At 34.9% G+C, this 15,448-nt stretch overlaps 3 protein-coding genes across 8 annotated transcripts; 1 reads left to right on the forward strand and 2 right to left on the reverse strand.

The window, feature by feature from the left end:
• The first annotated feature begins 60 nt into the window (after positions 1-60).
• Positions 61-1,434, forward strand: LOC126838762 (beta-1,3-galactosyltransferase 6-like). Its single transcript, XM_050573445.1, has 2 exons — positions 61-932; positions 1,000-1,434. Exons 1-2 carry the CDS (start codon positions 301-303, stop codon positions 1,283-1,285), a joined length of 918 nt encoding a protein of 305 aa, XP_050429402.1. The 5' UTR covers positions 61-300; the 3' UTR covers positions 1,286-1,434.
• LOC126838767 (inhibitor of growth protein 4) lies at positions 1,307-2,915 on the reverse strand. 2 transcript variants are annotated; one of them, XM_050573467.1, is made up of 6 exons: positions 2,730-2,915; positions 2,434-2,666; positions 2,244-2,352; positions 2,076-2,177; positions 1,766-2,016; positions 1,307-1,673 (listed from the first exon to the last, which is right to left on the reverse strand). In XM_050573467.1, exons 1-6 carry the CDS (start codon positions 2,764-2,766, stop codon positions 1,572-1,574), a joined length of 834 nt encoding a protein of 277 aa, XP_050429424.1. In that variant the 5' UTR covers positions 2,767-2,915; the 3' UTR covers positions 1,307-1,571. The 2 variants fall into 2 exon arrangements, with proteins under 2 accessions (XP_050429424.1, XP_050429415.1); XM_050573458.1 differs by having other exon boundaries at positions 2,434-2,672.
• A 1,203-nt stretch (positions 2,916-4,118) lies between these two features.
• LOC126847400 (transcription elongation factor SPT6) lies at positions 4,119-13,156 on the reverse strand. Of its 5 annotated transcripts, none has more exons than XM_050587592.1 (22): positions 13,086-13,156; positions 12,511-12,577; positions 12,296-12,374; positions 11,323-11,516; positions 11,138-11,257; positions 10,644-11,066; positions 10,428-10,568; positions 10,124-10,318; positions 9,469-9,907; positions 9,277-9,406; positions 8,858-9,037; positions 8,608-8,773; positions 8,362-8,538; positions 7,837-8,256; positions 7,631-7,768; positions 7,041-7,538; positions 6,629-6,925; positions 5,708-6,472; positions 5,402-5,624; positions 5,188-5,297; positions 4,818-5,110; positions 4,119-4,756 (listed from the first exon to the last, which is right to left on the reverse strand). In XM_050587592.1, exons 2-22 carry the CDS (start codon positions 12,547-12,549, stop codon positions 4,339-4,341), a joined length of 5,445 nt encoding a protein of 1,814 aa, XP_050443549.1. In that variant the 5' UTR covers positions 12,550-12,577; positions 13,086-13,156; the 3' UTR covers positions 4,119-4,338. The 5 variants fall into 5 exon arrangements, with proteins under 5 accessions (XP_050443549.1, XP_050443550.1, XP_050443553.1 ...); XM_050587593.1 differs by lacking the exon at positions 13,086-13,156 and adding an exon at positions 12,880-13,076; XM_050587596.1 differs by lacking the exon at positions 13,086-13,156 and adding an exon at positions 13,018-13,042.
• Between the last annotated feature and the right edge of the window lie 2,292 nt (positions 13,157-15,448).

Genomic DNA, 15,448 nt, shown 5'->3' on the forward strand with positions numbered 1-15,448 from the left:
CGCGATAATAGTTACGTTTACTTGTCTGTTTTATAAGTAGGTATATATTTTGTTACTGTTCAGATAAAAATATTAAAAACAAACATTTAAATTTAAAAAAACTGCTACATCTGTAAGTTAGTCGATTGTCAAGTATCCAAATTCGAAAAAAAATGTAGATTTATATTTTCAATATCTTCGTTTTTGAAACGTTGTGATCGTGTTGCTATTTACTAGTAATTTATACTGTTTTAAAATTACAAAAGCAAAAGAGTTTCGATTAAACAACAATTTTATATCAAAATCTAACCATTGAAATCAATGGTACTCAACCCGAGACATCTCAACTATTGTATCCTGTCAACCTTGTCGTTCATACTAGGATGCACGATAACACTTTTTTTTCTACACTCCAACACATTGAAACCGAACCCCGCATCTGTGGTTGGACGTACAAAGTACACCGTGCTCGTTGTAGTCGTATCGGCTGTGAAAAACCATGACCGCCGAGATGCGATTCGAGAGACGTGGGCGAGGGCTGATCAAAACGTTCGAGTGTTATTTGCATTGTCCAAAGACCAATCGCTGTACGATGAAAAACTATTGTACGGCGACATAGTGGAAGTAAATGTACCCGATGAATATCGATTGCTTAGCAAAAAGCTATTGGAATCTTTGATATTAATTAGTAGTTACAATTTTCAATATTTGTTGAAATGCGATGATGACACGTTTGTCGATTTGCCAAAAGTTGTTGGTGAATTAGAGGGTATGCCCAAAAACAAACTCTATTGGGGTTATTTCAATGGCATAGCTAACGTCAAGAAATTTGGCAAATGGAAAGAAGACGAATGGTCTTTATGTGATAAATACTTACCGTACGCTCTAGGTGGAGGGTATGTTCTGTCCAATGATCTTGTCACCTACATAGTAAATAATCGAGATTATTTAAGGTAAATTTTATCAAATATTATTTAACTGTTTAGACAATTTTCCTCAAGAGTACATTTTTTTTTAAAGTTTATTTATTAGCGAGGATGTCACTGTTGGTGCTTGGTTAGCTCCTTTGAACATTACGCGAAAACACGATCGTCGTTTCGATACTGAATACTTGAGCCGCGGATGTAACAATCTACATCTAGTGACACACAAGCGAAGTCCGCCCCTGATGAGGTTATACTGGTCACGGATACAAAATACCGGAAAAATGTGTGAACACGAATACAGAGAGGCAAATTCGTACGAGTATAACTGGACGGTCTTACCATCAAAATGTTGTAAAAGGAATCCGATGTTATCACCTTAAAATAAATATAAAAATAAAAGAATTCGTAAAATTATTTTATTTCTATCTAAAAATCGATGTCACGATTAAATTACAATATGTATATACACAATAATTACAATAGCATATTTAAGTATCAAATAGATGTATTACATCACAGTATAATATCTTATAAAGACATTGTGCCTTACACTGTAAGAAACATGTCCGTCTATCTTTTAAGATATATTTCAGGTTTTTGACATTTATAAAATATATAGATAAATTGCATTCAATAATGCTGTTGGTCATTGATACACTGTAGATGTTATTTTTTCTTGCGATCCGTTATACATTTTGGACAAAACCATTTTCCTTTAGGTTTTGTCGTTAGTTTAACACAAGCAAAATGGAACCATTCAATGGGACACTGAAAAAAAAAGGAAAAAATGTATAGATAAAAAAAATGAATTCCTTATAAAAATTAAAAAAAACAAAAAAATATTTCAATAATTTCCTTACGTCTGGATTATCACATCCAATCATTTCACCGTAGGACACTTGGTTACACAAACAATACGTTGGTTCGTTTGGATCGACTGGCATGTCCAACACTTCGGCAGAATGAGCGACTCCGGCACCAGTCAACGCACCGACTAAAGTACTGGCTTCGGCCGTCACATTGGTTGTATTACTAACCGTGTTTGTTGGGTTCACGACGGTGTTTACCGATGGAGTTTTGCTGGGTACTGAACTAGCCACTTTAGCACCACCTATAAATAATATATCATATTAAGCAAAACATTTAACAACTATGTGTTAACTAGTATACTTTTTTTTAGTTGTTTCTTCTTAGAAGTTTTCATAGTTGCTTCATCTTCACTCGAAGCGCTCTTCTTTTTGGTTTCTTTGTCTTTTATTTTTTTACGTCCTCCTGTACAGGGAAAAAACAAAAAAAATCTATAGTTAACGGCTTATGAAGTGGTTGATCCATACATACTTTTTTGTGAATTTTCTTCTACGTTTCTCGTGGCACTAATGGCTTTGTCTTGGATTTCGGATTCAAATCGTGCCAAGTCAGAGTCTAATTTTCTTATATGTTTGTCAACCTGAAAACATACAATAAATGAGAACGATATGCATCATAACTTACGTACATCCGGCATGTAGTCCATAGATGCCATACTTACTAATTCATACGTCTGTATGGCCAGTTGCACCTTATCGTCACCATACTCTTTCGCTTTGTCGAACTGGCGCTGTATGCTGGTCATGGTTTCGTTTTTTTTGTCCGACGAATAACCTTTTACGTTTGACATGTAATCGTCGGCTAATTTATCGATGCTCCTCATCAACTCTTGCGCTCTCGAGTCTAGGTCCCTCATTAATGTGAAGTTTCGCTTCAACTCCATTGGTAGGTTTTCTAAGCCTGATCATTAGCCAAAAATCACCACCGAGATAATAAAAATATTAGGGTAGTACTTACTGTCCAAATAGTGTTCGAGGTACAGTGCCGATGTCATTGTTTAGAAAATACTAAAGTTATTCGCGCAAAAACAGGGGCAATATTATATTGGAAAATAACAATTACAACAATTTAAACAGTTACGGTTGAATTTTGTTTTGAAATACAATAATTATGATTTGACGCCACTCGCCTCGTAAAAACACTTTGTTGATATTGTTTTTTACACACCGCGGGTTATTATCAGCGGACAATCGCGTTGTATTCGGCAGTTGGTAGCACTGATTGCGCGTAATGTGTACAAGCATACACGTTGGTAGCACTATAAAGCCATCAAATCGGTGCGTTATTTAATTTTTTTGAAAAACCAAATTAATACTGTTGGGGGGGTGGGGGGTTCGATTTTCGAAAAATAGTTTTTATTACATGCTTTTTTTTAACTCGCTAACACGTACGTACGTATGTTTGTACGGGTATTTTCAAATCTTACAAAATTTATTTAAACCCACTTCCCGATGTCGTAGAAGGCACAGACACTCATCTCGCATGACAATACAATACCTATCCTGTAATATTATTGGGACTCGGGACTTCCAGGTCGACTTACACAGGGTCATATGTGGGGGTCATTTCACTAAAATTTCATGTTTTTTTCAAATCTTCCAAAATGAATTTAGTAATTATTTTGGTTGGTATAATTAAATATGATTTTACCAGGAATATTTTGTTTAAAAGCAATGATGGGGTATGAGTTACGTACGTTTTTAACCATTCTATAAGTTGTAAAAATGTAATTTAACAATAACATGTTATTACGTTAATATTATGTTATTTATTTTCGTTTAAGATAGAATTCCGCAAATTAATAATATTGGCAACACATTTTTTTTAACGTAAATTAGATTTACTGTTTCAGAACATGTATATAAACACATTTGAATGTATAAAATAAAATTACTATTTCATTCAACATTATCTACTTCAGCAGTATAAATGGAATTAACTATATGTCCCAGCGGTTCAGCAGTTATATTTTTATAAGCTATCTTCTTTCACCCTTCAAAACAAACAATTTCTTCAACTAAAGGGCTCAATGAATAACTTATTTCGTATAATCGAGATACATCAATTGAAAAAGAAATTATAAATTCCAACCAATATGTATTATTTGAAAACCTCAAAATTAACTTTTTACAAACCATCAACAATTAAAATATATAATTGTTCTGGTTCCACCACACATTGTAAAGATGTACAGTTATCACAAAGTAGATTTAAAAAAAGAATATATAAAAAATGAGTACATAGAGTAGTGTAATGAAATGACAAAACAGGTAAGAGATGATTTGGCCATCATTTGGACAAAATATATATATTTGTTGTACATTAAAAAAAAAAAATAGACGTAGACAACGATGCGAATATTTTACATTTTATTATAATAACGCCCATCGGTGTATTAGCTACAACGCAATATTAAATTACTCGTACTGAAAACCCGAGTACAATGTTAATTATTGAAACCTATATACCTTGTAAAAAAATATATATTTATAACTAAAAAAAAAAAAAAATAGTACTGAGCTAAAAAGAATTAAAAAAAAAAATGTAAGGGTTATTTGAAATTCATTTAAGAGTCATCGTACAGCGGCGTATTATCACCCATCGTAGATTCAATCATTGACCTAGGGCTGTTTATAGTGTGGGGCGTCGAACGACCAGATCTCGGTGTCCACCTGTTCCCGGGCGAAGCGTATCTCATGTCTAATGTCATTTCATCGTGGCGTCCGGATCGTGACGACGACGATGGTGAATCCTTTCCAGGATCCATTGTGAATGGATCGTACGGCGTGCCGACATTGGACGAAGGACCACGAGGTGATTTGGACGAAGCGTTGAAACTGTTTTTGTATCCTCTTGAGGGCGGTGGCGGCGCAGGAGACTGATATCCGAAAGATGATGCACTCGGCGTTGGCGATGGAGCGTCACTGCGCGGAGTACTCATCGCTCTTTCTCGGTTCCCGCTGCTATAACGATGGTTGTTATACCTAAAAGTAGATAGGAATTAGTAATCCTCTTGTTAAACTAGGTTATTTAATTGTTATTTACCTGCTACGTGGAGTGTGCCGTCCTCCACTATCAGCATTGGGCGTGGTAAAGCCGCCGTCGCCTCGCTGTTTAGCTTTGGCCCATTCTTCTGCCATCCGTCGCCAATCGTTAGGATCGGCAGATTGTACCGGCTGCCTAGTAGGTGTAGAAGATGGTTTTGGACTACTCTGAACGATCGGAGTGAGAGAGCTAGGATGCAAAAATACGCCGTCGTGCACTGGCGGTTGAGTTGCTCCGTACCGAGGAGTGGTATAATTTCCTAAATACGGTGTTTGCCCAGATGGCGTGTATGGCTATATATATTAAAAGTAACATTGTCGATAGTTAAGAATTTGATTTTTAAGCAGAATATATTTTTGTAAACACTCACGGTATTATATACAGACTGATGCATATTACTATAAGTGGCGTGCGGGGACTGGGAGTATTGAGGGGTCGTATTCGAGTGACTACTGTGACTTCGGTTCATCGGTGAAGGTTCTGAAAAAAATAATAAAAAGACGAATATTTTGTAGTTTCATCACAATTATGAAGCAAATCATTTTAGGAGTTAACCAAATCTTATTAACGAAAATTGTATTTACCCATGTTGGGAGAAGGTCTGTAAGGTTGACCTGACGATCGTGCTGTCATTGGCGTAACATGAGGTGTAGCGTCGCGGAAGTGTTCTTTGTACCATCGGAATAAGGATGCAATAGAATCAAAGTTTTGACTGCGGAATCGATAACCTTCCGGTGTGATTGTTATGTATTCATGTTTAGATCTCCGAGTAGGTAAACAAGATAGAAGGAACTTGCCAGCATATTTCTAAAAACAAAATCAAACATTACAAATAAATAGACTAAAAAATAAAAATTGAGGAAAAAAACAATTGAGGATTTCTAACAAACCTGTGAAACAGATACAATATAGTGGATTTTTGAAGGGTTATTAGCTCGTTCTTCTCGTAATATTTGCTCGGCTTTTTCAATGTTTCCACCATCTGTATCCCGGTAGTATCTAAACCTCAGCAGTTCCCTGGCATTGGACGCCATTGGAGTAATATGACGGGCAATAATTTCGTCCAAGTCTTCAAACTCTTCCCTGCCAATCCAAAGCGAACGTCCAAGCGAGAAAGCATTAACTTTACCCTTTTCTTGTATGTCAATATGCTGATATACATTATCAGCCACCTTCCAGGTAACAGTTAAATGGTCGGCGCCCTTACTCGAAGGTCTTATGATTGCGTCACCTTGTTCAGAATTGTGCAGTAGTTTCACGGCCTCTGAGAACGATACGTTATGGAAACAAGGGTGCACAATGACACGTTTAATGTAGGTCTGGGCATTTTTCAATTTGCTCTTGTCTATTTCAACCTTTTTCAGACGAGTTTCCATTTCATGATCGTAGTAAGGATCTTTTGGAGGGCGCCAATTGTGTTCTTCATCTTTCAAATCGGAACTTTTCGACGTGGCTTCAAACGAAAACCTTTCGGCTTCAATTTTAATGACCCGACAATGTATGGCTTGGTTAAAGCGGACACGGTCTTCAGGGTTGGCAACATGAGTGTTGGACAAATTCTTCATGGCTATGAAACCGTTAATGCCATTATCTAATCTTATACGAATTCCAGATGCCTGACCTGGACAACCGCCAGCGTCAAAATGATTCCACACCTAAAACATAATATCAATATAAATATTGTAGTCATTAGTTTTCAATACCAAAAAGTCAATCAAGTATTACATTTATAATATTGTGAAAAAAAAAATAGATTCAAAATTGTTTTTATTTTACTATTTGATCAATATTATTTCACTACGTGAACTTACGTCGGATAATTCAAGAAACTCGTTGTTAAAACAAAATGGACATTGCCACAGTCCAGTTTCATCATTTCTCACAGGATTTGCTTTATCGAGTTGATCATTTTGCGGTTTCCTGCGTGCGATTCCTGTTACTGTGGCTAATATCATTTTCCCGACATAGAAAGTTTCTTGGGTTTCTTTAGTCAAGAGTTCAAACAGCTGTCCAGCATTGGGTGGTTTGTACGGTATTCTTACGTCTTTGTATCGGTGGTTTAACTCTTGGCGGATGTCGTATAACGTGATACTCTTGTTTCCGAAGCCCTACAAACAACAAATCGACCAGGTTAAACATGGTTTACCGTTAAATAATAATATAATAATATTAATATAACATAATATACATATAATATTTATAGTGAAATATAAACAACCTCACCTGTCTTTCTAGTTCTTCGGCAAACGCATCTAAATCTAAATCCTTAAGTCTTTCTGGTGCGTCCAAAATTTCTTCGAGAGCACCCGCCGGATTGGCTTCTTCGTCGTCATACTCCAGAGCGTCAACGGCCATTTTTCTAGCCCATTCATATGTTTCCGGGTGCACTCTCGAGCCGTCTAACACTTCCACGTACAATTCAGTGCTGTCTCCCAGTGAGTTGGTGTCTATTTTGATGAAACCAGCGCAATTGATAAATATCTTCGGGCCCATATGACACGAAGTTACCAGCTGGGTACGATTTTCCAGTCTTTGATTCGTTTGCTTCATCAGTTTGATTAGAGCTGTGGCTTTGCGGGGCCCTAATCCACACACAAATTGCAGTAAGTTAGGCGCGTAAACACGCTGAACAACGTCGTTAATGTCGACACCGACTTCATTAGTGCGATTTATGAACTCTTGGTTTAATCCTTCAAGTAATTCTTCCTGGCTCATCATCTCCTACAAAAAAAAAAAAATTATGGTCAAAATTTCAGCTCAATAATTCAGCAGTAAAATCATAAGTAACACTATAAAACTATAATTGTTTTTACTTGGAACTGATGATATCGAAGACATAATATTTCGTCGTCTGTCGTACACAACTGTGAAAACTCGACTAAGGGATCTTGCATCCTTCGACCTAACGATATGGCCTCGCGTAAAAGTTGTGGGTAATCTCTAAATTCATTCTGTTAATTAACAACAAACATTTGAATTAAAAAAAAATTATCCATTAAAAGTTAAGTAGCTATATCACCTCTCCTTTGATGGAATTTGCAAAAATTTTAGCCAAATGATTATCCAAAATTTCCACTTGTATTTGAGGAAATTGTTCGTCAATTACCAATTGATCGACAACGGCTTTGACATCTCGGACCACCCAAAGAGCGTCCCTGGATTCTCCTCCGACCACAATCAAGTGTGGTCTTTTGGCCAATAAGAAATTCCTTATATGGTTGAAATCCGCATCTCTTTTGGCTTTGACGTCATCGTTAAATGGTCGTTTCATTATGTAGGGCAATCGCAAATGATCTAACACTTCGCCATCGGTCGATAAAATACAAGCAAACGATGCTTGTTCGTGATCAGGTGAGTAAGCTAATCCCATTACTCTGATGCCTTTGCTCGTGTCCCAGTCGTCGTCTTCTTCATCCACCTCGGGTTTATACGGAGCCACCTTTATAAATATAAAATGGCAAACTTAATAAAACATAACCAACCAGAGTCACAACATTCAAAAATACATATTTTATCATTTATTAAACAAATTGCAAATACTTACAGACAACCAATTGGATAATTTATGTTTACATGCCTTGAGCACATGTTCTTTTGCTTCAGCAAGCAAATTGCGTTTTAATTCTTTAACCATTTCAGGCATCAACAATTTTCTAAACGCAATGTCGACACATTCACGACGTAGATCGTTCCACTGTTGGACGTTGGAGCTAAACTCGTCCTGCAATTCGATTAAAAAAATAAATATAAATGGAAAATAAAATTAAATCTGTGAAAACCAACGACATACTCTAATGTAAAGCTGTTTGACTTCTTCAATATACGGAAGCGAACCTAAGCCATCTACTTCTTCGTCGAAAGTGATGGTGAGTAACTTGTCTTCTTCAGCGATTTGTAATTTTAAATAGTCGTCCTTGACCAGATCTCTGACAGGCTTGCGTCTAACATACTTCATGCTAAACAATTGTTAGTATTAGTATTAATTGTTAAACAGAAGTAAATAAAATCATTTGAGTTTTTAATGAAAAACAATAACTTACGAATAACAATTGTGGTTCTCGTCAATTTCTTTCATACCAGCTTTGGTTGGTACAATATTCATTTTAGCACGATCAAAAAATGTTTCTCGCAAACATTTCCTAATGAGTGGCTCACGCGATATCTGACACGCCACCATGTATTTTCCCGCTTTTAAGACTTCATCGGCAGTTTTCAGAAGACTAAAAAAAAACATATATATTCATAAAAAAAATTATGTGTATATTTATATTAAAAACATAAAACGTTAAGTAATTTAAAAGGCTCTTTTAGAGTGTACATTAAAATTAAATTTTAATTATTTTCTTGAATGTAATTTAATATTAACAAAACACCCAAATGTTAGATTGCAAACAATTTTTTCTTTTAACTGACAATTTATAAATTAAGTAGAATCATTCTTTTCCCACCATTTACTTACTCATTGCAATATTCGCCGGCAAGTTTGTAGGGATCGACTGATTCTTGATCTACTTCGTGTCTTTGGTAATTGTCGCGAACGTTTACAGCGAAGTGTTCAGGTTTTAAACCAAACCGTTTAGCAAACCCGGCTGGTAAAAAAAAAATGACAATTGATTTGAATGCTACAATTATTAAGGATTCGATTACTTACCAAGTCCAGCTTTGAGGCACATAGTATATGGACCAGAACTGCTCGCGGGTTTAACAGTTTCTGTATTGTCTTCTTCATCTTCTAAATCGCCAGTGTCTTCCAATTCTTCAGGTACTTCTTCGCCGGCCTCCAAGGCTAACTTTCTTTTTTCTTCTCGCATTTCCCTGTTCCTTCTTTTCCTTTCTATTGCTTTTTTTCTCACATTCTCCTGCATCGCAGGCACGTCACTAGCGTAGTACAACATAAAATGTCCTTGGATGTCTTTGAGTTCTTCGTTTGTCTGTACACCACGTAATTTATCAATGTCCTCTTCCTTTATGATACGTATGTGATCTGGCATCGGCGCGTTTGTGTCCACCATTAACATTTCCATTTGATAGTTACGCATTTTTTCCATCAATTCAATTAGTGTGGTTTTACGTGATTTTAGCTGACACCACTAAGATAAAAAAACACATTAAATTGTTAAAATTTTGTTAATTATACAAATATACCCAGAAAAACAATACTCAATAACACATTTACACATTCGTGTATGTTAATTATTAATGACTAATAGACAATTTCTTGTTTAACTTATGCATAATGAGTTTTAACTCAATATTTTACAGAATTTTTGGGTATCAGGATCAAACTGTACTATGAATAAACCTACTTTTCCATCAAAATGATAAACTCGCCATAATGCATTAATGTCTAATTCAGGTTCGACATATTCTTTACGGTAGTAAGCTAAAAATGGCACTTCAAAGTTCTGATTGCGCATGAAATCTAATGCTTTTTTAATTTTTCCTATTGTCTGCGGCCCTTTTTTAGATTGAATTCGAGGATCAGCTCCGCCTTTGTTTTCCTAAAACATAAATATATTATACAAACTTATAATTTATTCTTAGACAAAATCTGAAACAAGCAGTAATTATTATCATTTAAATTTAATATTGAGCAATTAATAAACATACTTGTGTGGAAAGCGTAGGTTTACAAAACGCTTGCTTGTATATCCATTCTGCTTCATCCTCTAACTCATCCGAACCTTCAGGAACCGGTGTCACTGGGACTTCACGTAATTGCATTCTTTCTGGTATGTCATTGTTACGGATCTATGAGCAGCAATAATTAAATTAATACTCGTACGATTGCTTAAACCTAACAGTGTTATCACAGTATAAGTTTACTTTATTATCTAAATCGGTAAAGTGCCCTCTTTTAAGTTCGATGGGTTCGTAAATTTCAAAAATAGATTTCCTAGTGGTCTTTCTCCGCTTTTGCGTTTTCGGCCTGTGTCTCCTTTCACCGTCCTCGTCATCCTCCAAATAATCGTCGTCAGAAGCGTCTTCTTCATATTCATCATCGTACTTTTCAAATTCATCATAATCAAAGTCCACACCAAAAATATCTTGAGCTTCTTGAAGAGCAGCATCATGGTAAACGTGCTTGCGTTTTTTCTTTTTCTCTTTAATTGGTCGTCCTTCATCATCAACGATGAAACCATCGTCGTCCTCATCGGAGTACTCTTCTCCTTCTTCGTCACCTTCGATATTGTAATTATCAACACGCTCGGCTCTGGAAGGGGCGCGATCAGATCTTCTGTCTTCTTCCTAAACAATGGAAAAATATTGGGTTTGTAAAATATATAATAATGCAACCGACAAGGCCAAGTTCGACTTACATTATCCGACGTGTCAAACAATTGGTTAGCAATAACTTCACGATCTTCGGCAGGATTTTCACCGTGCCCCTCATCATCACTTTCTTCGTCTTCCAAACGCCGTAAACGTTTAAAACGTTTCTAAAGCAAGTTTTTTATTATTACTACAAAAATCTCAACTAACAAATTTACAAATCAAAACTTACTCTGCGTTCTACTTTTACACCTAAATTTTCTTCAATAAGATCGTAGTCATCTTCTTCAAGCCGATCATCAAAATCATCATCAGATTTTTTTCTTTTTTTAGACCCATCACTTTCGTCACCCGACCCGTCGCTTTCTTCAATAGGGTTGTCGTCAATTAAATCTTTTAACTCCTCCCGAATTCTTTCCTCATCATCTAAACAAACATTTGTATTATTCTATAATATTATAGATAAAATTAATTGCCTCTACACTAGCATATATGACAGCACATTGAATAGGCAGTTTTTCACTAGAACTTAACATTAAGCTAAAATTTGTAAACATATATATTAACACAAGAAAGCGAGATCTATTTTGATAATACATTTTTTTTTTAACTTCTATAGTGCATACAGGCTCTAGTTTTGTATAAAAACATGTTTTAAAAATATTTAGATTCTTCAAAACATTTACAAAGATTATTAATCATGGCACCATATTTAAAAAATTATAATAATAACTTCTATTTGAAGAATTAGAATTTTTAAAGATTTTTCTATATTAAAAACGTTAATTAAAAATGTAATTCAATCGATACATTAAGCAAGTATTGAAAAATCTATAACTGTTTTAAAAATGATTGTCGAACTACGCATTTTAGAATACGGTTAAACTGTAAATGTTAAGTAAAATTAGATTGCGTTGTTTTCGATCAAAATTACACAGGTGTAGTTCCCTTAATAAAAAACTACATCATTATTGATTAGTTACACTTAGTTATTTTATAATATATTTTTCAGATTCTATTCAAGACATAATATACACTCATGTCTCAACAAAACGCAAAGATTTTGGAAACAATGTGCATTTCAGATTTGCGCAGTGATTTGTCATCATTAAAATAATTTTAAACATTAATCAACTTTGAAATTGGAGAATATTTGCTGTCTAAGTGTATAAATTTTGATTTGTTTTAAAAAAAACAGTATTTACCTTCGTCGTCGTCATCATCGCTTTCCATTGCTTTGAGTCTTTTGGATTTTTTCTTATCGATCTCATCTAATTCTTCGTCCTATAAAAAAAAAATGAGAAATAAAAACCCATGAATTAATTTTAATACTTTACCAATTTGGTCGATACAATTTAACTTAACGAATCATTCAATAATCGCATAATTAATATATAAAAAAATTGTGCGCAATACTAACTTCGCTCTCTTCGGCTTCTGAATCTAAGAATTGAGACATTTTCTTGTGTTCAAGTGTATATCAATGCCTGAAACAATACGAGTAAAACATGTTTAGCAAAAGACAAACGTTAACAAGCGTTTTTATACATCGGGCACGAGTTTACCAGTTTTGCTGGCAAGTAGAGAAGGAAAAATGAATAGGTATTAAGAAATTCGATTAATAATGATAACGACCAGTGGACTAATGTAGAAACAATTAATATTTACACCATGTATTTTGTTCGTTATCGCTTAACACCGATCATAATAAACAATATCATATTAAGAAAAATCGAATGGATCAATCAAAAATATAATGTGGTGGATGAACTTGACGTCTAACACACACCTCGTCGTTGAAAACACGGTTAACAAAAAGCAAACAAAAACGTCCCGTTAAGCTGTTGCCGGCGACGGTTTTTTTGGTGGAAATGATACTATTTTTCTACGACCATCGCGGGAATCAGTCGCAAAACATATATAATACCTTGACAATAATTCAATTATGGCCATTCGATGGGAAATAATGTTATTATTATATAGAAATACTTTTACCGTTGACGTAGAGCAAAATTTAGTCGCCACTTCCAACAGTTTACTGGCGGACGGCAGTGGCAATGAAAAAATTCCCTCGACGGCCATTTTATATCTTGAATATTATTATCAGTTAAAGAAAACATTGACTACGAACAGTGTGACCGGCGTTGCCATTTTTATCGTATATCGTGCGGCTATCGGTTTGTCGTCGGCTTATCGACGGTTCGCCGTTGGATCATCGTTGACCTATCTATAATACGAATAATACTCAACGTTGAATATTTTTCAACACCATACGGGCATACGGCATAGGTACACCTGTATAAAAACGGACCGGCGACCGCGCCTTACCTATGGAACAAATTCACTTTACCGGACACCCTTTCTTTGCGATTTTCGTGTGCTATAATATAGTGTTTTTTACGCTGATTACGGATCTAAAGTCAGAACCAGACGGACTCATTTAGTTTATTTGAAATTAGCATATTTCTGCTTGTAAAACTATAGGCAACGGTCGGCGGCAGTTGGCGACGCGAGGATAGGTTAGGACTCGTTGGGTCTCTGACGTTTTCAGAGCGGTAGGTTAGGTTAGTTTAGACCTTTAGGCAAGCTATTTTTTCCTCTGGGGGTCCAACGAAGAGTCCCGAAGGGGCTTGAGTTGGCTCGCGAAGCCGGCAGCCGTAGGGAGTTGTTTTATGTAGATAAAGATTTACCAACTATTTTACAATTACATAAATACAATTTTTTCCAAAAGAAAATCTATAAAAATAATTTAATAAAAAGTGTATAATAAAAACACGCAAATTCTATGTTAAAAATAAAAATATTAACACTTTTTTCAATTTCCTCGAATTGCATTATTTTTTCAAACAATAAAGCTGATAGGAAAGTTCTTACGTTATTTAAAATAAACTCAAGACATACAAATTTAAACAAATTACAAATAATATATGTAATTATATGAAAGAAAACCAATAATATTTTTGTCTGTTCAACTACCTACTTTGGTTTTGGATTATAGATTGTGTTTCAAAAAACAATAGTTTTTTGGTTTATTTTTAGGTTTGGATTATTTTCAGCGAAGAGCTTTGTGCAAAAAATTGTTAATCTTTACTCGTCTTTACTAACTTTTCTTTTTGAGCAAAAGAAACAAAAACGATTCGACGTTTTACAGTTGTGATTTTTTTTTTTTTTTTTCCCTTTATTAATAATACAAAACAATCTATACAATATTATATATGTACAATAAGTTTTTTTTTTTTGTTTTTTTATCTATATTACAAGGCTTGTATATCGTGAGGAGGAAGCCACCCATTGGTAACACCTCTATAGTTAAGTTATGTTAAGTTGTTTATTTTATGTTAATAAGTCTCTATTCCAGTTACGTTTTAGTCTGCGTGGAGGGTTGCCGGGGATACTAGTCGTGTGCATGCGCTTTATTAGGGGATTTGAGTTTGAGTTTAGTTTTGAGTGGAATCTGAAGTAGTGTATTTTTACAAGTTCTTTAACAGTTGTTATTTGCAGGTCTTTATGTAGATTATTGTTTGAGATGTACCAAGGAGAGTTTGCAATCATTCGCAGTGAAATATTTTGGAACGCCTGTATTGGTCTTATTGTTGACGGTTTAGCTGGTCCCCATATTTGTATTCCGTAGGCCCATATTGGACGAATTATTGACTTGTATATAAGCAGTTTAGTCTTGAGTGACAGATTAGACTTTAGTAAAGGGCGGAAAAGATGTAATCTTATATTTGATTTTTTCCTTTTTTCTTTGAGGTGAGGTCCCCAGGTTAGCAGTTGTGATTATGATAGTGATAGGTTTTTTCAGAGCCCAACATGGAACCGTTTTGGAGAGTCGATATTAAAAAATCGGTTCAGCGATTTGCTAAACCAATATGTCTTTCCACCATAGATATCCTGTACAGAGTAGACAAATATAGGAAAAACTCATTGTAGATAATAAAAAACTATAGAGTTCCGCATCTAAGGGCTAAAAGCTAAGATATGTGTATCGATGTTATTTTATTTAAACTACTCAACCTACTAAATAAATAAGAGTGAATTAATTTATCTCCAGAACAAATAGCACAAACATAGAAACCCTCTTTGCTCGTAAAATAAAAAAAATAAAGGGATAGAATTTTATGAAAACGTCTTGGATCTCTCGGCTAAGATAAAGTTACTTTATGAGCAAATAAACATTTTTCGCACTTTTCGCACCCTTTACATTCTAAAGACATTGCCGTATACAATGTTGTCCCTGTTGAAGATATCCGTTGATATTTTTTCTTTAAGCCAGCGAATAATAAAAAATAATGAATAGGTTTTTTTGTAGGTTAACTCGTGCAAGACATTTTTAAAAAACTTTGTTTGTATCTGCA

Source organism: Adelges cooleyi, unplaced genomic scaffold (genome assembly GCF_023614345.1).
Source record: "Adelges cooleyi isolate 19-005CV unplaced genomic scaffold, UGA_ACOO_1.1 ACOO_flye_CR_arks_rails_tigmint_CR_PRNA_108, whole genome shotgun sequence".
Taxonomy (NCBI): Eukaryota; Metazoa; Arthropoda; class Insecta; order Hemiptera; family Adelgidae; genus Adelges; species Adelges cooleyi.